This window comes from Lontra canadensis, unplaced genomic scaffold (genome assembly GCF_010015895.1).
Source record: "Lontra canadensis isolate GAN:19392208 unplaced genomic scaffold, GSC_riverotter_1.0 scaffold34, whole genome shotgun sequence".
NCBI lineage: Eukaryota > Metazoa > Chordata > Mammalia > Carnivora > Mustelidae > Lontra > Lontra canadensis.
In genome coordinates, this window is record NW_022631028.1 from 11,151,704 (window position 1) to 11,178,937 (window position 27,234).

Sequence of the window (27,234 nt, forward strand, 5' to 3'; positions counted from 1 at the left end):
CACCCAGACACCCCATAGTTATATTTTTAAATGTAACTTATTAATTGTTAAATAATTAAAAATTGAGAAATTAAAAAAAAATTAGAATGCAAGAATGGGAAGAGGTCTTGTGGCTGGCATTGCAACTAGGTAAAACATTGCTATCTCATTGATTCTGGCAAAATTCTGGTTAAAAATAATATGCACATATAAAATTATTCATGAGAAAAACAGTATATATACACTTACTATATACATACACACGTGTATATATACATAATACCTAATACATATGTATGCCTTGTGTCTGTGTGTGTGTCTGTGTGTGTGTGTGTGTGTGTGTATCAAAATGGCCTATGTATGAAAATGGCATAATAAGAATCTAAATCAAAGACCACAGAAATCATTAAGACAGCAAAGTATATGGTAAGGGAAAAAAAGGAACTGAACTTGTTTAAAATGGAGGGACTCTGAAAAAATAATTTAGATTTAAAATAATTTAGATTAAAAAAATAATTTTAGATTTAAAATTTAGATGGCTACTAGAGATGTATATACGGAACACCTTGGTAAACTTACAGGCCAACTGAAATTTGCATAATATAAATCTAACATCTGGCCCTCAAAATACCCGGGAAAGATACAGTTCTAAATCAGAGAACCAGAAACACTGTTCACAGAGGAAAACAAAGTGAAAACAATGGGAAGAGCAAATAAGTTAGAAAAACAGAGCATGTAGAATAGAACATCAAAAATAAAGCCAACCTTTGTCATTACAACACAGAAAGTTACAGAATAAGCCATGCATTAAATGACACATCATCAATTTATTAATGGCTTGTGGCTGTGGAGGGAGACTACTACCCTATTATAAGAACACATGCATTCCAATTTCAGAGTTACCGAGATATAAAGAACTAAGAGAAACCTCATAACCAAGATAATCCTGATAATGCATTACTTTAAAAATACATAGTTAAAACAAAGGAAGAGAGTCTAGTAAGAAGAAACAAAAAGTAGAAAGTAGTCAAAAAATATTTCAGGAAGATAAAAAGCTAAATGAGGTCTCTGGTCCCTATTCTAAATTCCCTGGACAAAGAAGGTGATTTTCTCAGGTTGGGCCATGAGTTCACCCAGGTACAATTAACACTGGTACAAAGGTGGCTTCCAGAGCCAGGTCGAAGTGAGGCTTACCCCTAAGGTCACCGTGAGCTGGGCCAAACTGCATGGGAAGTCAACAAGATGTCACATTCTTTTCTTTTTCATTGTCTTTGTGCCTTAAATATCTTCAGATTTTTCAGATATAATTCTCTAATTTCAAAATTCTCAAAGAGCAAGGACCATGTCTGACAATTCTTTCACTTTCTTTTAGTTCAAATTCAATATGAGATACAGGGTAGCTACTCCGTGAACATATTCTTACCTGGATTCTTTTTCCCGTCCTAAACAGAATCCTTCCAAAAATAGTAAAATGGAAAATATACCCACACGCATTTTAAGCTCTGATTCATACAGTAAGTACATAGAGATCCAAAAGATCATATTGAACTGTTCCTCAGCCGATTTATTCAATTAATAAAATACACGTACTGTTTCTAAAATCCAAAATGACCACACAAACTCAGTTAACTTTTTTAAATGTTGACTTGCTGGACACGGTGAACATAAACTTACAGGCAAACTGGAGTTTAGCTTCTCTGCTGACAATCGTTCCAAGCGAATTTGTTGCAAAACACTGGTAACTTCCTGTATCCCAATTTCTATTGGGGTTAATAACCACAAGATTTCCTCCGTTCAATTTATAACGGTATTCCATACTCAGATTAATATCACTTCCATTCAGCTGCCATCTGTAAAACAAATGTCAAGGATTTTTTTCCCCTCTTAGTATATTTAAATTAAAAAAAAAAAAACCTCTACATTATAAAGTCCACTTTAAACATCACCTCCCTTACAAATAAAAGGCAATAAATAAATTATTCCATTGTGACATGTCTGAAACTCAAACATGGCCCATGTATCAGAAACAAAAGATTCAAACATGGTGAAAGCACAACAGAATAACAGCTAAAATTTATGGATTTTTCACAATTTTCTGAAGGGGGAGAATAATTTGTTCACTAGAGGAAAAATGAGGCTAGGTCTGTATAGGCAGAGATGAAGTAGAAAGTGGAGGTAATTACCTCATGTACTTCAGGCCAATCTCATGCTGCCGATGAAGGGGGGAAAGAGCACACTTCTTTGATTTATTCAGACTGAGCACATTTAATAAATTAATTGGATAAGTGCTCAACTATCCATTTCAATTTGTCTGGGTAAATACCCATCCCTGGGGCACTCTCTACTCTTCTCAGCCATCACAGTGCTATTTACTAAATGGTACACCACCATAAAAAACCCTAAATGCCACCTAGGGGGTCTCACACAGTAAAGGCATTAACCCCAGAGCCATATTTATCAATGGGAAGCCTGAAGAAAAAAGAAAAAAGGAAAAAGAAAAGATGCTGGTTTTTGAACAAGAGTTTTTAAACAGAAAAACTAGGGTTCTTTTAAAAAAGATTTATTTATTTGAGAGAGAAGAGGAGAGAAAGAGTAGGGGGAGGGGCAGAGCGAGAGGGAGAGAGAGACAATCTCAAGCAGACTCTCTGCTGAGTGTGGAACCTGACATGGGGCTCGATCTCATGACCCTGAGATCAAGACTGGAACCAAAGCTGGAGACTTAACTGACTGAGTCACCAAGGTATCTCCAGAAAAAAGTTTTTAAACAGTGAGCATACTTGACACGTCAAAGTAGACTTCACCTTTAAAAACTCAGAAATAGGGATGCCTGGGTCGCTTGGTTGTTAAGCGTCTGCCTTCAGCTTGGGTCATGGTCCTGGTATCAAATCCCACATCAGGCTCCCTGCTTGGCGGAAAGCCTACTTCTCCCTCTCTAAATTCCCCTGCTTGTGTTCCCTCTCTAGTTGTGTCTCTCTCTGTCAAATAGATAAATAAATTCTTTTAAAAATAATTAAAATAATTAAAAAAATAAAAACTCAGAAATATCCCATAGTCTTAACACACCCACTATATAAATTAGAGCCATTTACCTCCTAGAAGACTTAATGTTTATAGTAAAAAGAAACCACTATCAGTTCTATAAATTTTTGTGTATTAAAACAACAATCACTGGGGTGCCTGGGTGGCTGACCCCAGGGTCCTGGGATTGAGCCCCACATCGGGCCCTCTGCTCAGCAGGGAGTTTGCTTCCCCCTCTCTCTATCTGCCTGACTCTCTGCCTACTTGTGATCTCTCTCTCTCTGTTAAATAAATAAAACCTTTAAAAAAACAAAACAAAACAAACAAAAAAAAAACAACAATCATCTCAGTTGCTCTTTGTAACTTTGAGAAGTTGGGTAATCTAATACTCATTTTATAGATGAAGATTTCAATGAAAAGTTGAGTAAGATGTCAGTTGTTCCCAAATAAATCACTGTTGGATCAGAAGTAGTTTTCATCTGAATTCTAGTCCAGAGTCCTTTCATCATGTCATGTGCGATCTAAAAATTGTTGTATTAATATATAAAATATTTAACCTAAACATATTACATGCTCTAAAAGCAAATAAAGGCATGAAATATTAACATTATCACAAATGAAATTATGCAAAGGTAAATGAAATATTAGTTGTCAAAAGTAATGAATTTAGTATGGAAAATCTCAAGTAATCATGAAACACTTAATAAAATATAATCTGATACCATTTATATGAAGTTGTAAGACACGCGAAAATTAAAAACCTCCACTTCAAGGTATTTTAAAGCTCTAATGGAGAAAGTGGAGTATGTTCAGGGGGCAAATACTTGGAAATTTAGATTTTTGGTTTTCTTTCTTAAAGAGTGGTTTTATGGATATTCATACTGGACTAGATTATATGTTTATCTAATTTTCTATATCTGAATAATACATAATAAAATTGTAATGATAGAAACCATAGGAAGTGAACAAATGTGTAAGTTTAGCCCCATGTTGCAATGAATTCTCAGGCAGGTACACATGCAGACAAACAACATGGGGAAGACATAGTCCTACACATGCTGGGCTTGACTTTGAGAGAATCAATAGGACAATAAATCACAAGTGGGGGGGGTTGAATTTTTAAGCTGTAAATGGCTTGTCAGTTTCTGAGCAACTTCACGCTTGCAGTGGGAAAAACTTCTCTAAAGATGTGCATAATTCCATATACTTTTGAAAGGAAGACTCCCATGACAAAAGGTACTTGGTGTTTTTGTTCCCTATAAAATAGAGTTTGTATGGGAAAAAAAGGATTTTAGCTTTAGAGTTAGAATGTTTATGGCCTGACTAAGCATGCCTGATGGCTTCATTTGAAAATTGTGCTTTTGTGTTGAGCTGATGAATAAAAAAGGTACAGTGGCTATGTGGAAAATTGTAAAGATAAATAAAAATATGGAGAAGCCCTTCTTCTTACCTGTTTAATAGCTGGAAAGATTTAAGAGATCATAAAGTACGTGGGAGAATACTTTATTTCAGTAAGTGTCTAAGATCTAAAATCTATCATCCCAAAGCTTTGACTAAACAACTATAATGGAAAAGATTTTTGTATGCTTAAATGTTTCTTACTTCCTTTAGCTCAATCTTCATCATACAGACTGAATCCCTAGATTATTTCATTAGGTGAAAAGGTAAAATCTACTCTCTTTTAAATGTTTCTGCTATAACAAAAGTAAGAGTACTTTCGCTTTTACAAACTCTTCAGAGCTAAGATTTACATGACATACCCCAAAGAATGCTAATTCTCTCTTAACAAGGTGATATAATTATTTCTCTCCTTAACACTATTCATCATTAACTAGACCTCATCCCCAGGTGATGTAAAATTTCTCAATATCTTATTAAACATTAATTGTTTTTCCTCTGGTTGAAAGTATGTGAATTAGAAAGGGCTGTATTTATTTAAACTCTGAACGTGTAAGGAATCTCTGGGCCTGAAATTCCAAAAATTATCATATCCTGAGAATATAATGTACTTGTGTTCCCAAAGCAAAATATTCATATTTGGGCCTGATTTCTAAATATTTCTGAGATTATCTTCTGTACAAGAAACATTCAGGAAAACTGAAGACAGACACACATACTCCTTTTACAAAGTATGTGTCCAATAAATCTATAAATTACATAAACCTTCTTTGTAGTAAATTGTAGTCAACTGTGCAGAGTTCATGAACACAACATGTGGTAACCAAGTGTGACAGGTGAAGGTCACAGTTAGGCCATGAATTTGGGAAGCTTGTAGAGGTAGATACTATGTTTTAGATTTGCACAGTCACGATTCTTTGTAATAAATGCAGATGTCCAGTTTTATGAATCAAATGTGAAGTTCGTGAGAAACCCTAAAGTTCAAGAATGAAATCTTTTTGAAATGACAGAATTGTGTAAAAATTCATGAAAGTAACATTTGCATACCCAAATTCCATTCCAAAAGGCTTAATGCAGTGATCTGGAGCAAAAGAAGACAGCACCATGGCTCTTGAGGCTGCATACACCAGCATTTCAATCCTGTAACATTTACATTGTGCTCTAGGAACAGACTAACCTTGTAGCTTTAGTTGAGTGGTAAATGTCACAAGATTAAGCACCTTTGTATAATCATCATGTTGTAACACTCTTGAATGATCTTAGGAGTTCACTGCCAGCCTTCAGTGTTCAAATGCTCATTCTACACAAATTAGGATTTGCTTTTAGAATCCACAAGTGAGAAATGGTTTAATATTCATATTTCACAAATCTACTGATTTTCAGGCGATGAGCTCTCATCCCTTTGCATATCTTAGTGTGAAGGTTATATGTGAATTTGCTTCTGGGCCAATACATAGGAGTTGCGAGCTGGAATGAGAAGTCTGGGCTTCACACTCTGCTAGCCTTCCTGAGATAACATGAATCTTATCAATCCACCTCTAAAATCTCTCTGCATCCCATACACAGCAAGGTGCTGGTATCTCCTCACTGGAGAGAGGCTGGGGAGGTAGAGTAAGGAGACTGGGGCAAGCCTGTTCAATGGAATGGTAGAAGTCTATGGCCAATCTCCTTCTAAACATTTTTTTTTTAATAGAATTTCTTTAAAACATCATGCATGCCCTTGAGCTAACAGGTTTTGAATTTTGAATATAACAGCATAAGGTAGCCAACACAGAAGTTATTACAACTGGCAGTTACTACTTCCTCATGATGAAAACTATACTTGTTACTTCTGGGAAATACACTAAAACGTCAGTGACTGAGTGTAGAAGAACCAATGCCTTCCAATACAAAGAACAAACTATGCGTGTGTGTGTGTGTGTGTAGGTGTGTGCATGTGCGCATGCACAAACATGAATTTATATGATAAGTTCAACCAGTATGAAAAGCCTAAACTTTCAGAGTTGAAAAATGCTTTTGAAAGCATGACCTGCCAAGAACGATGACTGTCTCAATCAGTCATCAGCAGTCATGACTGCTGAATTCCCACCATCAGCCATAATAGAGGATACACAGTAGGTGCTTATAGAAGTTTCATGAGTGGAGTAACCTAGCAATAACCATGACATATAGTCATCCCTCACTGTGGTCAATCCATATTAACAATAAACATCTCAAAGATGAGGAATGAATGCATATTTATTTTCATTTACCTTATTAGTTATTATTTATTACAATACTAGTTATTACAGAAGATGGCACGTCTTACGCAAAACCTCACTAGCGTGAACAACAATCATGAATATAAGCATAGATCTATCTCGTTGGTATAATTTAAGGCACCAAGCCCTAAACAGCATCTTTCACTAGAACATGACAAGGTTTAGAGACTGTTCCCCTTTGAAAAATGAAACTAACAAAACTGAGTGACTTCAGGTGATTTTCAAAATAATCCCCAGATATAATTTACCTCACTGTTGATTATACAAAGGCAATGTCCTTCAGGATATCTACCCTATCCCACCAAATCTGGTCAGGAAAACGAAAATACGAACAATATGCTGGTGAAAAAATTAATGTCACATGGTAGACTTCAACATAAAACAAAGTGAGAAGAACAAAATAATTTATTGAAATCTTTAGGGAAGTGGGGCTAGGTTTGGGAAATAAGCCCACACTAAACACTTGTTAAATCAACAGGCAATACTTTATTTGGGGTTTGACAGGAAAATTAGGAATTTAATCACAGAAGCAATTTGCGGTTTTAGATGCGGCTTTCAAGTTAATAAGCAAATGCATTTGTGTTCAAATGCAATGTTTGTTAATATGTTTACTGAAGTGATGAGAATAATTGCAGCCCTTGAAAGAATGAATGTTTGAATTTGCATATTCAATACTTTATCCAAAAATAACTAGTTAGGCTTCAGCAATAATTGCCAAAGATAAAAATGAGTTAAATTGCAAAGTTGTGTTTTTAAAAATTAAGTCTTTAAAATGTGTTTTATGACATAGATTCCCATTTCTCACTCATTGATAAGTTTTAAGCATATATATTTAAGGAAAAAAAAAAAAAAACCCAGTGGGATTAAAAGCAACTCTTCAGTTTATAGAGTTACAGCCTGGTTCCAATTGATCAGTGATTGCCTTAAAATTATTCCTACAAGAATTACAGACAAGGTTTGCTATTCCTGTCTTCTTTGCCTCACTCCCTTTGAAGAGCCCGCTCCTTATGTGACCTGGCCTGGCCACTCAGAACAATCCAATCTCGGTCTCAGTGATTAGTTAAGAATACGAATGTGACCCAACTGATTTAACTTGATTTTGACCAATACATTTTCCTTCCTCCTCACTGCACTTCAAGAACACAAGAAAGAAGAACAACAAATGGTGTGAATTAATTTTGACACTCCCATCTGTGATATCTAAAATCTAACTTCTACATTTGTCTTGGGTTATAGACTGCTCACACTATAAGCCATGTTTTTATTTCTGACAACATTCGGAACTTTTGATGACACTAACAGGAAGGACATCCTCTTTTTCCAGCTGCTATGGGGAGGATGTAAGTAGGCCTCGTGTTCTTTTGTCACTTCATGGGCGATCTGTCTTAAAATGGAGCCAAAAAAGGGAATCAGTCCAAACTTAGAATATGCTGTAAAATGTACTACTGACCACTTCTCACCCTCTGATCTTTCACGACATTCTTGACTTCTAACATGATCTAATACCAAATTTGCTTTGTTTTCTCCCATTTTGCATTCCATTTTTTTTCATGCTCCACATTAGCAGGCACTGTTTGCTAGGTATTTGGGAGGTAAGGAGGAAGAACATACAGTCCTCATCTTTAAGGGAGTTATATCCTACTGAGACAATTGCAGATTTTGATAAGTTTTACCATACAGGTAGGCAAAGGTACAATGGGCATCATCACAGCGTGAGACCCAACACAGAAGATACTGAGAAGGCTTCATGAGAGACACGGTAATACAGACCAGTTTAAAATGCCTGGTAAGAGATGCTGTCTCCCTTGGCTTCCCTTAAGCACTATAGATATTCTTTACTATTTAATGGTTAGCAATCATTCCAACCATGTGCAGATTTCATTGATTTTAGTGCCTGACTATGGGTATGGGGATGAGAACTCATCAGCTGGAGAAATCAGGATGCTCAAAGTTGTTGAGCATGAACATAAACGCAGAGAATCGGGCCCAGTAACCCAGCAGAAAGGACTGTATCTCTTTAAGGGCCAAGAGAATTAGAGGAAAAAAAACCTCTTATTTGCCTTGAAGCAAGCAGCATAAAAGTGAAATAATAGTGACTTTAGATCTTACATGGCAACAATATATATCTAAGAGACAAACTGCATATAATAAAAATTATACTTAAAATATCTATCAGATATTATTACACAGAATATAGAGTATATTATACATAGTCCATATGCTGTATTTTATATTGTACATGTAGAAAATATAGCATATAGAAATACAGTACATATATAGAGCCACATATGTTACTATATGTGGTACCATGTACAGTGGTACATTATGTGTGTGTATGTACATATGCGTGTGTGACTCTATATGTATAGACAATAAATCACCTCAGACTTCACTTCCTTACATTTTACTCTTTCAATAAACATGAGCAGAAATTAGTCTCTTTTATTTTCTATCTTATACTGAATGCATTTAGTAGACTTTTGGCAAATTCCATTATAGGGAATCATACCTAAAATGGAGAAACTGTGGCAGGGGACAAGATATTTTGCAATGATATTCAGTCCTTATAACTTGTATATCGATATTTTTTACACTGTACCTTATTAACATAGTTTACTTATCATATAGAGCTGGAAGAAAATAATGTTGGGATTATTTCCTTTTGAGGAGAAAAAACAGAAGAGCTACGGTTTCGAGGGTTAGTCTAGAGCAGTGCCATCCAAAAGAACTTTCAAGAAGCATAAAAGTGATCACTGGTTCCTTCTCGTACAGTAGCTATTGGCCACACATGCCTACTCAGCACTTGAAATAAGGCTGTGTAGAGGAGCCTGGGTGGCTCAGTTTGTTAAGTGTCTGCCTTTGGCTCAGGTCATGGTCTTTGGGTCCTGGGATCAGAGCCCATGTCAGGGTCCTGGCTCATAAGGGAGTCTGCTTCTCCTTCTGCTCTTCCCCCAACTCTCCAATGAATAAATAAAATCTTAAAAAGGAAAAAAAAAAAAAAAGAAAGAAGGCTGCCTTGACTTAAAAATATATTTTTAATCTAACTGATCTAACTCTATAGGGTCAACCTCTGGCTACTAGCTACCATATTGGACAACATAGCTTTTCAATCTCAAGCTAGACTAAATGTGGAAAACATAAAGCCCACGTAGGACGTAGTTCACTTGAAGCATTATTTTCTTTGGCCTACATCATGATTAAAAAGAAAGGTGGAGTTAACACTTGAAGGAGAGTTTCCGAAGAAAAAATACCTGAATTTTAAAAGATCTCTTGAAAAGCTTTTGTTACACTGGCCTGGGATTCCTGGATGGTAACTAGTGGCCAGTGCTGAGAAGCAGTCATGATGATTCAATAGGCTTCTGACTAAGTGTTGGACAGTTTCCAGTTATTATTCAAAGTGTCTATATGTTCTTAAGGCACACCCACCTCTTTTAGCTCTGTTACTTGCCTGGTCCCCAGAGGCATTTGGATATGTGGTTCCTTTAAAGGCTGACTGACATCAGTACAAGTGACCATGGATGTTCCTATTTGGGGGTCTTTCATCTGAGCAAATGGTAAGCATTTATAAGCCCATGAAAAGTCAGAGAAAGCCCCTCCCATTTAAAAATGTTATTAATACTCCCTCGGGGTAATCTCTTTCAGCGTCATCGGCAATTACAATGAGAATGAATACTAATTAACCTTTAAATATAGACTTTGGGGCTTAGGTGGGGAGATGCAAAGGAAAGAATAAGATTCTCAATTAAACCCTAACACAAGTAATTTCTCTGGAGAATTTCTGAACTTTTGGATTTCTAACATGGCCAATTAAGAGTACTTTTTACCCAGTGGGATAACCAAGAAAAGATCTCTCATCAGACCAATTTCTCTCAGTCTACAGGACAGGCTGTGGGCTTACGAAGGATAGTCTTTTCTAAGACTATTAAACTTTATTCTGAATCATAGGAAACATGTTTGGATTGTCTTTAACTTGTCATTTCACACGAACCACTGATTTTCTTCCATGGTATCTATTTATCTAACGGCTTATATTTAAAAATACTTATAAAAAACATCATGTTTCTCTGATTTCATGTAAAAAAGAAAATCCCCATTTTTATGCCTTAAGTGTTATTCCACACTTAAACCATATAGTAAAAAAATAAGAATAAGCAAGCATATTTTCTTCTGAAATACTTAAAGAATGTTATAGAACGTAACAAGACTGACTATGAACGTCAAAAGCTAGGAGAAAAAAACAGGCTATAATGGAAGGATTGTCTAAATAGATAAGGTCATAATTACAACCTACCACTGTTCTATACTCTCATTTGCTCTATCAGTATAACCTCTTATACAGATAACATGAAAAATGGAGTTGTTATAGGAAAGCCTAATATTTTCACAATGTAAAGAGGTTCTCTTGTGGTTTTTCAAGGTCTTGACTTCTAGTGACTTCCTTAGTTAAAGTGGAATTTTATATTGGTTACAAGTCTTAACTTTAGAAAATCTTTAGAGCTATAATGAAAGTGTCTGCTCTATTTGGCTACAAACCAAAGTACTTTAATACCTAGCATGTTAAATTTCTGCAATTATCTGGTATAAAAGGGATGATCAATTTAAGTCATATATCTCCTAGTCTCAGAAACAGATTTTGTTTAAACTGCAACATACATCATCTCAGGGAACATTATAAAACATACGAAGCTCTTTGTAAATGGCAGGACCTCTTCATCCACATTTTATACATGTTATCAGTATGCTTAAAAACACACTCTCTGGAATTACAATAAATACGCAATATATAAAGGAGTGATTGCAACAAAAGACTATTTCTGGATTTCTGAGCTCGAGATTTCTCGCTATTTGGTAAAATTTTACAAACATAATTAAACTCTTCCTTTAGAAATATACTCCTGTCTGACAAAATCTTATATCTAATGACAGTGTTTCAGCTGAACACATTTATCATCAAATTATTCATAAGATAAATGCTAGGAATACAACTTTACTGACAACAGAGAAACAGCCCACAGATGAGTCAGTCATATGGACTCTACCATATTATAGACATATCTAAAAGGAGAATCTTCTGTTTCAGGGAGAAGCAAATGGATAAATTTGGAAAATGGTAGAATGTCCTATGAAAATGCTGGGGGGAAATGTTTCCAGGATAACATCTTATTAAAGTTGATCTGTTCATCTTTCCCCCAAAGAGGAAAATATTTTCAGATGTTGCTTCTGCTTATATCTGATTAATTGAACTATCTTCTTAATACAGATTCTTGTTTTTTTTTTTAATCCTCTGCTATACTTTTCTTATTTCTATAGGGTGAGGAGGAGGCAGAGAGAAAACTTTTTATCACCTCTGCCATTTCTGACCAGTAACCTGGAATCATGGTTTATTTTGGTGCAAGTATCCAGCAGGTGCTCCATAAGCACATCTTGAAGATTGTTTAAAGAGACTGATCTTGGTTACTTCCAGATGCAAAAATACAAAGGTCTACCTTCTAACCCAAGGTTGACCCAATTTAACAAGGAATGTTGGCTTCTATTACTTACATGGAGTAAGAAAACAAAAGAAGTTCAATAAGATCTATATGACTACTCTAAACACTTAGAATTTTATTAATACAGGCTGAAATATGCTTGTTCTGCAGGTTATAGAAAACGTTTTGCCAAGAAACTAATCCTGTAAACAGAGTTTTCAAGACAAATGCTCACAGTATTCAAAAGAGCATATTATTTTCAAGGTGCCTCAAGCACTTTTTCGTAGCCACTTATATGAAAGCAGCATATGCTCTTTATAAATAATTCATTTCCTCATTAAATTGGGTCACCTAAGCACACCTAACAATAAAAATTGTTAATCTTGTGTTCTTTAAAAAAGTAAATACCATCCCATCCAAATAAGCTACCATCGTCCCCCAAATGTTAATACTTCTATTTTAAGGTGATGGGAATTCAGATTTTTTTTTTCTTCTTTCTTCCGTACACCTTTCTGTGACGTCTGAAGGTTTTCAGTGAACAAATATTCACATAATCTGAAAAAACACATACCTTTACATAAAAAAACCCCCCTACTAAGTCAAATATAATTTCTCTCCAGGAAAAATTAAAATTACTTCAGTAAGAGTGTTATTTTATTCTTCTATACTTAATGAATCTTCAAACACATAGTCAGTAAAATGGTAGAGGAAGACGTCTAAACGCTAAAAAGTATTTTTTTTTTCAACTATGATTTCTAAATACCTTTGGAACATCTGGTTTTATCCCCACAATGGATATATATGATTCCAATGACTACATATAAACACATGTTTATACATTAAATTGCACTATAAATGAGTAAATAGAACATTGTTTACTTAAGAGATTCTACCGTGTCTCCTTTAAATCAAGAACTCCTGTAAAGTGAATAATCAATCAAATATATACAGTAGGGATCCAAATGTATACGTATGACATCTGCTGAACATGACATACAACTACAGTTCCATGTATTCTTTCTTAGTGATGCCATGAATATACTGAAACAAACCAACAAAAAACGTTACAATTGCCACATTGTTGTTTCATAATTTGGATTTGCAAACTTGTCACTGTACCTGTAATGAGGTGAGGGGTTGCCTCTTGCTTCACAATTTAAAGTTATTTTTTTATCCTCTGAACCCACAGGGAAAATGCTGTTGCTGGGCTCTCTGATGAACACCGGACCTTGCAAGAGCAGCTCACCTGTATGGGTGAGAGACATCCAAAATAAACAATCACAGTAAGTAAAAGGTACTGCAAAATCTGTATTCTAGAATCAAAGAAGAAAAACAAGTAACAAGTATCTGCTCTTTCAAAAAAAAAAAAAAAAAAAAGAAGACAACGAAGGAAAAAAAAAGAAAAAGCAGATATTGCTTCCCTTGTCCACAGAACACACTCTGCAGGCAGTGCTTTGCTAATGAGCATACTTGAAACCGCTGACAGCCTAGTAACATGGATGCAACAATAAAAACTAGTATTGAAAAACACTGCCACATTAATAAAATTCCTTTAAAGTATAAATAAGGCGATACTAATTACTTTTTATAATATAAATTCTTACCTAACTTTTTACATTCTATTATAGAAGGTCTTTCTGTCCTAAGGGTCTTTACCAAGACTAGCTGAATACCTCAGCATGATCTTTTTCATAAAATCTGCCATGCATGCGAATCTGAAGGTTAACAATATTCTTTTTCTGTTTTGACCTCAAAACACTCAACACTTGGTGGTATTTCCACCTTATTACCAACCAAGTGAAGAGAAGGATATAACCCTAAGGAAGAATCTTTGAAACTATCTTTTAAAGAAAAAACTCAAATATTTTCTGAGAATTTCCACATATACACAAAAATAAAAATCTGTCTTTGTGCTATGAATTTAAAAAGGAATGAGATAATGCAATCAACAAATGCTTATGCCACTTTAGTTGTACAATCATTGCCAGAGCATTTCTGAAAACAAACAAACTCACAGGGGAAAAAAAAAAGAAAATTCTTTACTCTCCTATCTTGGGAGCATTCAGTAAAATAGGAGGAACTGCTACTGAAGCAAAGAATGAATAAACAGACTAAGAAACAAAGAGAGCTCACAAGTAGTCAGACAAAGAAAAGAGGTTAGAAAAGCAACCACAAAAGTCCAGAAACTATGAACTTATGTTTTGGCAACTACAAGTAGTAATAACATTCCTAAGAAATGTTTACCATAATAACAAGAATAATAAAATAACATGATATTGAAAATAATCACTGACATGATGAAAACAGCAGTAGCTGGTGCCAGTGCACAAACCCTATGTGGCCATATCTGTTCTTTAATCTTCAGAGAGATCATTATTCCTAATGAACAGAAGAGAAGCATGGGGTCTAAAAGTAGCTAGGTGACAGGGGCAAGTTCACACAGCATTGCAGAAGGTACATACTCTACAACATCTGATTCCAGATTCCAGGCAGTGACACCCTCTTGTTATCCTCAAAGAAAGCCTTGCCCTTCATCTGGTCTTTGCCCTCACCTTCTGGCAGGTAACCTATGCCATTTGTGATGGGAATGCCTTCCTTTAGGGTGGGGTATGGCCACCCTGGATCTGAGGGTGGGACCAGCCACACCTCACAGTGTGGGATGGGGCCTGGCCATACCAGAAAGACCCATTTGTGATTGATGGTGGGAGATTTTTGTCATGAGGTATGAGCTGACTTGGGCAACTGAGCTCAACTACATGTGCCATCACGAGTCACTAATTATGTAATGAAGCCTCAGTAAAAACCCTGAACACTGAGGCTTGGTGAGTTTCCCTGGTAGGCCAGAGTCTTTCCTTACTAATGCACATCAATGCCGGGAGGTTTATTCATCCTGAGGACAACAAAAGCTTAGCTTTTGGGAACTGTCCAGATGCTATCCTATGGGTTTCTTTCTTTGGCTGATTTTAGCATGTACCCTTTCTCTATAATAAACCATAATCATGATTATATTAGCTTTCAGTGACTCCTGTCTGTCCCTCTAGCAAATTATCAAAGCCAGAACTTGCAGTTGGTATTAGAAATACAGGTAGTCTAGGGACTGTGCACTCAAACCTCAAAGTCTAGCTGAATATGGATACCCTTTTCACTGCAACATCACCACAAAGTTAGTCCTTACTAATACCAGCCATAACTTAAGAAAGCAGGCTGCTATCTATCCTCTTTAGTCCCCAGTTTTTATTTACCTCTGAGGGGGAAATACCACTAGAAAAAAGTTCTCACCTTTTTTCATAAAAAGGGAGAACTTTCAGAAGAAATAGATTTTGAAATAGCTATTAATGCCCATAATCAAAACAATCCAATGTTGTCATTTTTCTGAGTCTCCCACCCCTAAGTAAGTTTAATGCATTAAAAATTAACAAATAAATGCAAAAATGACAATTGACTTCATTAATTAAATTTACTATCTTAGAAAGTTGAAAATAATTCTAATGCCTATTTATAAATATTTACAAATATGGTGGATTTTCCATAGCATTTTTTTTTTTCTGGTGTAATAGCTCTTGATTTACTTTGAGTGGTTAATCTATTTTGTTGACTTATGAGATGGTATAGCATCCTTGTTCCAACAAACTTATGTACGGGGAGCTTAAAAACAATATTATAGTAATATCATGGCATAGATTTGAAAATCCCAGGTAAGCTGGGGAGAGAAACTGACAGAAGGTCAAGATAAGAAGGGGGTGATTTCAATGAAAAAGAGAAAAAAATGTGTATTTTTTAAAAAATTTCCTACAAGTGACTACAATGAAAATTCAAATGTCTATTCCATCATCTTCTATACAAGTCATATCCCAAATGATACTCTAATTCTTCTCTAGAGACCATTATTAATTTTAAATGAAGGTGTTAGATAACCATAAACCTTTTTATTCTGACACCCTTTTGAGAGAATGACAATCACAGGTAATTTGCTAACATTTATGTGCCAAGCACTGAACTGAGAAAATTACAAGCGTTGCTTTCCTTATTCCCAGGCTATGTTTGACCCCACCCTCTACCCTATGAGGTCCAGCACCGTTCTTGTCTATGCCTCGCAGGCCATGCTGACTGTTGTCACACGTGGACTCAGCCTCCACCACCTTTGTTATTCTTGTGCTCTGATTTCCTTTTGTCATTCAGAAGTCAGCATAAATGTCATCCTTTCAGCTTACATGTCCCTCCACCCACCCCTCACTTCCACCTTGCACAGAGGTCCCAAAGCACATCTCGCTGTATCTCACCCTATGCAGACATTATACATGTTCACATATGCTCTTGTTATTTGTATCTAATTCACTTTTGTATCCCAACTCCTAGAACAAGGCAGATATTCTATATTTATGTATTGAATGAATAAGATGAATGAAGGAATTCTCACAATAACTCTATATAAAGCGGATATATTTTTACAGCTAGTGATTGATAAAGCTAAGAGTTTAATTCAGAGCTTGTGTTTTCACCTTATAGTTATTTGGCCTCCCCAGCAGAAACTGAGGCACAGAGCAGTTAAATAACCCAACCGTGGCAACACAGGTTTGGTTTTTTGTTTTTGTTTTTGGTGGGAGACCTGATAGCAGACCCTAATACCCCTATTCTTGGTGTGTTTCCCTTTCCAGTAAACCACACAGTTCTAAATATGGTCAAAGGCAAAATTAACCATCAGCTTGCTATTTCAACTTCAGTATTTCCGGATAACACTGGAATTCCCAGCCTGTGAGGCACATACACACCATTTCTGAAATTTAAAGCTCCTAAAGGCTTTTTAGACCATCAGCAGCCATTCAAAAGCCTCCTAAAATGGAAGTACAAATTACTAATCATATGTGACAGGTCAGTCCATGCTTCATACTCTGAAAAGAGACAAAGACTACTCACTCTTGCTTCACCAGAGAGAAATAGAGATGCTGGGGCATAATGTTGTCATCTCTTGCTAGCAACATAAACTTGAAAGGAAGAGATTCTGAAGTTTTATTTTGTTCAAAATGAATTTTGATCCTCAAAAGGACAGAAACTTAATGATTCACATGGATATTCATAACCAGTGAAAAGCCGCTTGGCTGAGAACAGAAGGGGGCCTCCTGGCTAACGAAATGGATTCAGTGTAACATTTAGATTGATGCTAAACTTTACTTTCTGTGACAGGGGCATTTTTTTGATATGCTAGCCTGGCTCCAAAGCTCCATTTTACGTTTACAGCCTAAAATAAAGGGCATATAACATTTCCGAACAGGACTAATAAGTCCAAAAGTCCAATCCTGAGGTGTTATTTTTTCCCCCAAACGCCCATGGGCTACTCAGAATAACTACCTTTGAATGTAAGTACAAGCTTTATGAGCTCCTAAGGTAATGTCACCTAAAAGATCAAACTGTGGCCAATCAATTCTAATAGTCATACTCCATACGATTTTTATGAAGGCTGACAAAGAGAAACAGACAAAGCATTCCAGGCAGTTGGATTACTTTTACTAAAAGAAATAAAATTCCTAAAATACCATGATGGTATCTCTGACATTGCTATGGAAAAAGGAGACAATATCCTATTTTCCTTCACTTATTTACATCACATCTACAGGATGCAAAACTGAAGGATATTTTGAAATGAAGAGGGTAAATCCAAAAAGGGAGCTAGGGTGGGCACTGCTACTTAAAGCAGAATTTAAGAGAAGGTAGAGCTAGAAAGGAATAGTCAATGTATTTATAAGGCATCCAAACCAAACAGAAGGGAACATGAGACTGGGTCAGAGAAAATAAAAGTAGTATGTCACCAATGAGATGAGATCTGTATTCTAGGCACTACTATTCTACAGATAAACAAACAAACAAACAAACAAATATGGAAACATTTTCTAGCAGTGGGGCATCATCTTTTTTTTTTTTTTTGCATCAGTAGCTTAAAGCTAGAAAATCCCAAACAAACAAGAAGTGACAAAAATAAAATTCCATTTATATTCTCCCAAAGTCAAGGGAGAATAAAGAATTCAATCTTAATTCATTTCTCTAACAAATATTTGAATGCCAAACACAGTATATGAAAAACTAGTTGTAGCAGACATCGGTGGTTCACAACTCAACCTCTCTTAACTACTCTTTTTCGTTGTCTTCAAAATTTCCCTCTTATTAGAGATACAGAAAGCAACAGATAAACTACCTTCCTAGAACTCTCTGTAGTTCTTGACTGTGGAGCAAGGTGGACAAGGAGGATTGGATTATGAGACCAGTAGCAATGAAAGAGGGGTGTATTAGTTTGTGAGGTCCACCATGACACACCAGCACAAACTGAGTTGTTTCAACAAAAGGAATTTACTGTCTCACAGTTCTGCAGACTTGGAGTCTCAAATCAAGGTGTGGGCAGGACTGGTTTCTTCAGGGGGCGATAAGGGAAGAATCTACTCCAAGCCTGTCAACTGGGCTTATAGATATATGTCTTCTCCCTGTGTCCCATCAGGTCATCTTCCCTCTGTGCATGTCTCTGTATCCAAATTTTCCTTTTACAAGGATACCAGTCATAATAGACTAGGGCCCACCGTAATGACTTCATCTTAACTAATCCCATCTGCCATGACCCTATGTCCACAAAAAGTCATGTTCTGTGGACCTGGAGATTAAGACTTCAACACCCAAGTTTTGAGGGGGACATAATTTCACCTATCACAAGAGGTAAGGGAAAAACCTGCTAAAGATTTTAGGAAAGAGTCTCTATACTGATTTTGAAGAAAAAATCAAATCAAAACAAAACAAAACAAAACAAAAAAAACATGAAGGAAATGCTGAATTTGCTTCCTTTCCTTTCTGATATGGAAATTATCGTGTGAGGAAGGAGGTCATGCTGGGAACCCCTATGGCCATGAAGACACCATGAGGGAGAATAAATATATATATCACAGAAAAGCTAACCCAGAGCCCTCACATCTTTGACTTCCTGAACCAACATGAACCAAATAAGCCCAAACATCACATTAGAAAAATAAACCTCTAATGGGTTTTTGTCATGTGCAGCTGAATGTACTATAACTAACATGCTAGAAAAAAAGGGAAAAGGCAAAACAGTATACTTAAGATGAACAAGAAAAAGAAAATGCTTACCAGGAATAACTAATTTATCCATTTCCAACATCTGGAAATGTTATCAAGCAATTATGTTATAAGAAAAAGTGCTGGAGAATGGCAGACACCTGGAGTATGAGAGCATAATAGAGACCAATAGAATGCAATAAAAATTATTTAATTTGCTAAATTAATGGTTTTACTACCTGATTTGCTCAATCTGTGTTTCACGTTTTGTCCATAAACAGAAATAAAGAAACTGCATGGGAAGCAATATGCAATAATTAGACAATTAAAAACTGAAAAGGACTATTGAAGCTTTACAGGTGCTGGAAATGAATGTTCAATAAAAAAATCCTCCTGTGAACTGGAAGAACCTTTCCAAGTCATGACAAATTTCTGGCAAAAAATTGCATTTTTCTTTCATTGCAGCCTGTCTTTAAAACACACACTCACACACAATGACCACACCCATAAACATACACGCACATTAGAGTTGTGTTCAAAGTTAAAATATCTGGATTTTAGCACTTTCCTTTAGTGAACTAATCATATATTTTGACGAAAGTTATCATCTATTTCACTGGATTAATATTCACTTTGTACAATACTTGAATAAAAGAAAACATGGGAGAATTTTGAGGGTGCCCAATATTTAATTTTGATACTTTAGCCAATGGCTGCATTTCTGATTTGTAAACTGTCCTTTACAACTGAATGAAACAGTTAACCACTTCATTGTTATACTGCAGAAAATAATGTATGTGGGGGGGAAAGGCTTAGCAGATGGGTTGAAGTCTTTGTAGATGAAAATGTTTTCATAATGCTTTCTGGCTTCCTTTATTCAAATTCATGTTTTGTCTCCATATGAATGTGAGTTCTAGTGCTTTTGAACTTCCCTGACATCCTTCCATAATCCACAGCCCAGAGTTATACCTTCCTTGCTAGATAGTTTAATAGCAACTCCACATAACAAAAAAAAAAGTTACAATGCTACCGTTAGACGCAGTGTGCCATGTGCACAATATAGCCAGGAGTGTACAATCTGTGGCTCATGTGCCTAAAAAAAATCCACTTACATCCCCACTTTCTATTATACCACCTTTCACTGAACATCTCTGATATATGCAAATTAACAAGGTTCTCACCAATCATATTGAATTGAAGACTTCATTAACTCTTTTAAAAACATTTCTTAGACATCCTCCCCTCAAAGGTTTTAATAGATTATTATGTATGTGGTTTCTATTGTTTGCCAAAGAGATTGGGTCAAAGCTCTTTGGGGCCCATGCATGATTCCCTTCATGTATTTTAGAAAGGATGTTTCATAATGAACTCCACTTCAAGGCTATTGTTTCTATGAAAAAATAACTATACAATAGAGAATTTCTATTATAAATCAGTTGTAATGGAGAAGCTATTAAGAAGTAATACCAGCTGGTGATTGCATTCTGTAGTATTTTTGCAGTGTAATCTCATAAAGTAGAAAAGAGCATAATTGTTTCTTGCCTACACCTCAGTAAGCAGAAGCCAGCACAGTGTTTGTAAATGTCTGTGTATATAAAATACCATCTAGCTCCCTCTTCCCAGCAAGGATGCTGCTTTCTTCTTTCTAAACAACTAAGGTTATGAAGCTGGGCTGTGCGGGAAGTACAGAGACCCACAGAAGCAGGACAGAGGATGGCCATTGCCAAAACCAGTGTCTAGAACTATGGGATGGGGGTTGGGGGAGTCTCAGAACTGCCTGAACTTGAATTACTAAATAATTTCTCAAATTTGCTCTCATCATTTTTCATTTAACCACAACTAAAATTTATTTTTCATCATGATTTATTGTAGACACAGCAGGTGTGTGTAAACGCACATACAAGTGATAAAAAAGAGTCTCTTGAAATAATACTTATGTTTGTTGCATTCTGGGTCATAGCATTTTTTCTAGTCTATCCCACACAATCTCCTTTAACCTATTTTTTTTTTTAATGCCAGACATAAGTACACATTAGTATTATTACCCGTCAATGAGTTTCCATCCTCAATTTGATAATCCCTGGTCTAGAACCATGCCTGTCATGCCCTCAGTGTCCTAGATTATTGTTTTTTATTGTATTTGTGATGACTGTAAGGTATTTCTTTAACTTCCTTCACTTAGTAATGAAACCAACTTAGGGAGTGAAGGTAAAGAACTGTCTGTTTTGGAAATGGAAAGAGTATTTATGGTCCTAACATGTAGAATTGACAAGAGTGTCTTCCCCAAACCTGCTAAATGGCTACATTCTCTGTAGGCTTGGAGAGGGGAGCAAATACTATGGTGCATTGCTGGTAACCTTGGCAAATAAAAACACAGATTTTATTCCCCCCCCAAAAAAAATTGTTTCTTAGTTCTATATATGGGGCAAAATCCCTCATAATACTTATTAAACAGATGCACAGTCCCAAACATCAACATATGAAGATAAAACAGACACTTATGCTTACCAGGGCCTGTACTAGACATTTTGCATCTACTAAGCTAATTCTAAGTGAATATTAAACACTCTGAATAAAAGATGATACTCATGTTAATGTTATTGCTTTCCTCAATATTGACACAACAGAAATAAAGATCCTCAGGGTTGCAGAGGACGAGTTAAACTGAATACTCAATACACATTTTTGGTGCCACTACTCTTGAGAATCATTTAGTGATAAGTATGAGAAGCTCCCCACATATAGGAAGTCTAAGGAAAATCTGCTCTCAATTCTTTCATTCATTTTTACTCAGTATCACCACTTAGCAATCTTCCTCCATTCAGAATTCTTAGAACAATTCTTGTGTACTCTGCTCACATATCTCTATCATACTCTACATTGGCTTTACTTGTTTTTCACTTATATTTTCATTATTCCTAGTCGTTAAACTTTTGAAAATAGTGAATATATTAAACACACACTTCTACCTCCTAATCAGGCCAATCATATTTTATATATTAGAAAACTTGGTACATTACTGTTAGAATCAAAATATGTGTGTTTGTGCTTCTTTGCAAATGGTTTTAGTTTACAGACTGTTAATGCTGATCAAAAAAAAAAGAGGGGCACCTGGGTGGCTCAGTGAGTTAAAGCCTCTGCCTTTGGCTCTGGGACTGAGCCTCACATCCTGGCTCTCTGCTCAGCAGGGAGCCTGCTTCACCCCCCTCCTTCTCTGCCTTCCTCCCTGCATACCTGTGATCTCTGTCTGTCAAATAAATAAAATATTTTTTAAAAAGATAAAGAAAAAAAAGAATTTGGCCATTCTCAAGATAACCCTGGGCAAATACCCTATCTCCAACTGGAATATCCATGTCCAACTGCAACGTAATTCATCATAGAAAAATACGGACTTATAGAAGCTAAAATGAGTGACTGCATTAATGAATCTCAAAAAAATACCCCCACTGTGTTCTCACAGGTGTATACCATCATTAGGTGGCTATTTTTGTTTAAGAAATTTACAGGATGTTGGTCACTATAATTCTTCCACTTCCTCCTGAATACTGAAAATACAGGTACTACACAGGTGCAACTTCACTAAAGCCATAGATAAACAGCACTTCTAAAAGCAACAGCACTCTACCAGTCATTTCTTGTGTAAGCTCTGAGAGCTGAAGCAAAGCCCCATTTCTGGATTTTAATGACTCATTTTAATATAACAGCTGCTTTAGCCACTAAAATTAAAAAAAAAAAAAGTTGAGCTATTGGTGGGCTGTTTTATTACTCCGATTTCTAAAGAAGTTGCTTAGTTACTTTTAAGAGGGGTCAGCATTTGCACAGATTTTACTGTTCCCTGAAATGAATCTCTTTGCAAAATATCCCCAAATCCATGATAAATTGTTAATGTGAACCATGAATTTAGTTAACACATAACCAACATGCAATTCTTATTTTAGTCTACATCTTCTAAGGTTGGGATATAATGCTAGCTGCCAGCACACTCTACATTTCTGTATCTTCATCTCAGAACTGGAGCTTTCCTTATGGAAACATGCTTGCTTTTCAAAGAGGGTCTGAGCTAACTTGTCTCTCCAGGACTTTTTACATGCGAGATTCTTTAATTTTTTGAAATGTATATGATGCAACTCATTACATATGCTTGGGAATTTTTGTTTGCAGAGCTGTATGCCAGTGGCTACTGGGCCAAATCTATCCTGCAGAATTATTAGACTTGGGTCATAAAATGTTCAGGGTGTTTGGGTGGGGGGGAGCTTCCTTTAAATTAAATGGCCCCATTTAAAAATCCAAAAGTATTAGGTATAAAGTCAAATTTAACCTTAAGGAAAAAAATCAATGATCTAATAATACCAGGCCTCCTTTCTCCCATGGCAATCCTAAACTCAGCACTGCCATACAGACAGAGCAACACACTCAGTCTTCCCAGAAGGCAGCCCCAGAGGGAGTGAGACATCTTGGGTTTTTAGCAAGACATTCATCCACAGTTACATGAAAATAACTTTGTTTACCAACTGAATTATCTTGAATTGAATGCTTTCTTCCTGGAATGCTTTCCCTCTTATCATTCAAGGAATAAAATCTTTTGGTAGTCCAGCCAAAAATTAATCCCACTTTATCAGAAATGCAATGTAGTGCAATGGATTATAACTCTCCCAATGCATCTGTATTTTAGTCATTTGTGTGGAGGTTGTCTCTTTTTTTTTTTTTCTGAACCTATGTCCTTTTTATTCCCTAACACCACATTGCAAAATACCTTGCACATGATAACCTAAGTGCTTGCCAAAAAATGATCTTAAGAAAACATATATTTATGCTTTAGGACAGAGGTCGATAAACTACACCCATAAGCCAAATTCGACTGCCATCTGTTTTTGTATGATCTATGAATCAAAAAAATAATGTTTCACGACACATGAAAATCATATGAAATTCAAGTTTCAGTGTCCATCTATAAAGTTTTATTGGAAGACAAGATATGTTCACTTGTTTATGTACTGTCCATGGCTGCTTTCACATTTTAACAGCACAGAAGTTACGACAGAGACCATATGGCACACAAAGCCCAAAATACTTAGTATCTAAATACTGCATGAAAAAGTTTGCCAACACCTGCTTTAGGAAGGAATACGTCTTAAGGGAGGAATAATGACTTTCCATCAAGATAGACATGCTTTTTTTTTCCCCTTAATACTACCATCTACCTTTATAGGCAAGTCATTTAAGTTCTCTGAGCTACTGAGTTATGGGAATGATATCAGCATTAAAGGGGTTTTGATTAAAGATAAGTAATATTGGGCGCCTGGGTGGCTCAGTGGGGTAAGCCTCTGCCTTCGGCTCAGGTCATGATCTCAGGGTCCTGGGATCAAGCCCCCTATCAGGCTCTCTGCTCAGCAAGGAGCCTGCCTCCTCCTCTCTGTCTCTGCCTGCCTCTCTGCATTCTTGTGATCTCTGTCAAATAAATAAATAAAATCTTTAAAAAAAAAAAAAAGATAAGCAATATTTTTAATGCAGTGCAGTACAATAAATGAGACTTGATACTATTGCCTCTTTTTGCTCAGTGCCTGCATCAAACTTTTGATTACATCTAACTGAGGAACGGTAATTTATGAGAAGGTAGTCTAATAAATGGCTTCGCTCATTAGAGTGCCCTATCTACAAGGCATTGTCCTTCTCTTCACACTAGTTGTGAGCACTACCACCTGTGTTCAGTTATCTGGTTTGAGCAAATAATTGTAAGTATTATGTCTAAGACAAAAGGTCCTTATTAATCTATGGAGGGTGGTAACTTCAAAAAAGCAGGGGGAAAAAGCAATCTTTATAATACCTACTGAATCAGTTCTCATTGGGAGACAATTCTGCAACAGGTATTACTCTCCTTTCTGTCATCAAATAATTACTCACCAAAACAGTATCAATGGGAAACTCAACCAAAAAAACAGGAAAGAGCTTTCAAAAACCCCATGAGGCAGAAAAAAAAACATTAGATTCTTTTATATCAGTGTTAGTCTAATGTTTATTTTCTTTCTTCTCCCATAATAGGAATAATGGACACAGCACTGAGTATTCTAAATTTGCTTTGCTGCATAAGCAAGCAAAAAGGGAAAAAAAAGGCATGTGTGGCATCATATATGCTGCAGAATCATTTCTAAGTAAAGATAGATGGCTACTCAGAAACCCATGCAGTACGTTGTTCAACAGCCTTTCTTCCTAATTATCCATATAAATAAGCTCTGTATATGCCCCCTTCATGTGTTTTTTATAGATATGTCTGAGCTTAAATATCATTCACATGTATCCACACACTCACAGGATGAGAATGAAAAGCTCTCATTTCCTATTCAAAAAAGTCAGGGAAGGTATTTTAAAATCTGACAAAAGAACAACTTGGAAATGAAAAACTGATCTGGAGACTAAAAACCCAGGAGTTCTACTTCGAAAACTTAAGGCTGATAGAAACACATACATAGATTGCCATCTGCCTTTACAAATCTCCCAGAGGCACATCCAGACAGTACTTGATACTGTAGAGGTTCTAAGAACAAGAGGACAATGGGACGCTGCCATGAAAAGTGAACAGGGAAATACCATCCCCAGTATGCATATGTTCTTTGAATAATACTTGATATTATAGAGGTTCTAAGAACAAGAGGACAATGGGACGCTGCCTTGAAAAGTGAACAGGGAAATACCATCCCCAGTATGCATATGTTCTTTGAATAATACTTAGTAGTGCTTCATGTCAACAGGCAACACCAAGCAATGTCACAATGGCAGCAAGTGATCCCAAAGTGGCCTGGATTCCTTAAGTCCACCAAGAGCAGCGTTCATTAGCCGTCCTCATTCCTAGGATAGAAACAGCAAATAACGTTTACATGCTTGGAACAAACCATGACTAAGTCACCAGAGCCAATGAAAAAAGGAGCCTACACATTTCCCTCTCACATATCAGCAGACCCTATAAAGTAATCCAGGTAAAAAACAGGAGTCACAGGGGGGAGGAGTCAAGATGGCGGAGAAGTAGCAGCTGAGACTACTTCAGGTTGCGGGAGATCAGCTAGATAGCTTATCTAAAGATTGCAAACACCTACAAATCCAACGGGAGATCGAAGAGAAGAAGAACAGCAATTCTAGAAACAGAAAATCAACCACTTGCTGAAAGGTAGGACTGGCGGAGAAGTGAATCCAAAGGGACGGGAAGATAGACCCCGGGGGGAGGGGCCGGCTCCCGGCAAGCGGCGGAGCAACGGAGCACAAAATCGAGACTTTTAAAAGTCTGTTCCGCTGAGGGACATCGCTCCAGAGGCTTAACTGGGGTGAAGCCCACGCGGGTCCAGTGTGGCCTCAGGTCCCGCAGGGTCACAGAAGGATTCGGGTGTCTGAGTGTCGCAGAGCTCTCAGGTATTAGAACAGGGAAGCCGGCTACAGAGACGGAGCCGAGGAGTGAGCTCACAGCTCGGGCTTACCTTGAACCGGTCGCAGGCTCGGTGAGCTCGGAGCGCGGCTGGAGGCCAGGCAGACGGGAGTAATTGGACGCTGTTCCCTGAGGGCGCACTGAGGAGTGGGACCCCGAGCTCTCGGCTCCTCTGGGCCGGAGACTGGGAGGCCGCCATCTTCCTTCCCGTCCTCCGGACTCTACGGAAAGCGCTCAGGGAACAAAAGCTCCCGAAAGCAAACCCGAGCGGATTACTCAGCCCGGGACCTGGTAAGGGCGGTGCGACTCCGCCTGGGGCAAAGACACTTGAAAATCACTACAACAGGCCCCTCCCCCAGAAGATCAACAAGAAACCCAGCCAGGACCAAGTTCACTTAAAAGGAGTGCGGTTTCAATACCAAGGAGAGCAGCGGAATTCCAGAGGAGGAGAAAGCAAAGCACGGAACTCATGGCTTTCACCCCATGATGCTTTAGGCTTGCAGTTAATTTAATTTTTTTTTCTTTTTCAATTTTTTTCTCTTCTTCTGCTAAATTTTTTTAAACTTTTACCCTTTTCTTTTTTAACGTTTTTTAACTAGTTTATCTAATATATATATATATTTTTTCCTTTTTATATTTTTTTCATTAT

The 27,234-nt window shown here is 36.7% G+C and overlaps 1 protein-coding gene across 1 annotated transcript in view; it reads right to left on the minus strand.

Annotated features, from left to right (window-relative positions):
• CNTN3 (contactin 3) overlaps positions 1–27,234 on the minus strand; it is a 337,742-nt gene that overhangs the window by 207,577 nt on the left and 102,931 nt on the right. The window contains exons 3-4 of the mRNA XM_032867417.1: positions 13,244–13,370; positions 1,654–1,829 (exon numbers count right to left, since the gene is read on the minus strand). Coding sequence (XP_032723308.1) covers positions 1,654–1,829; positions 13,244–13,370 — 303 coding nt within the window. The remainder of the gene's footprint in view (positions 1–1,653; positions 1,830–13,243; positions 13,371–27,234) is intronic.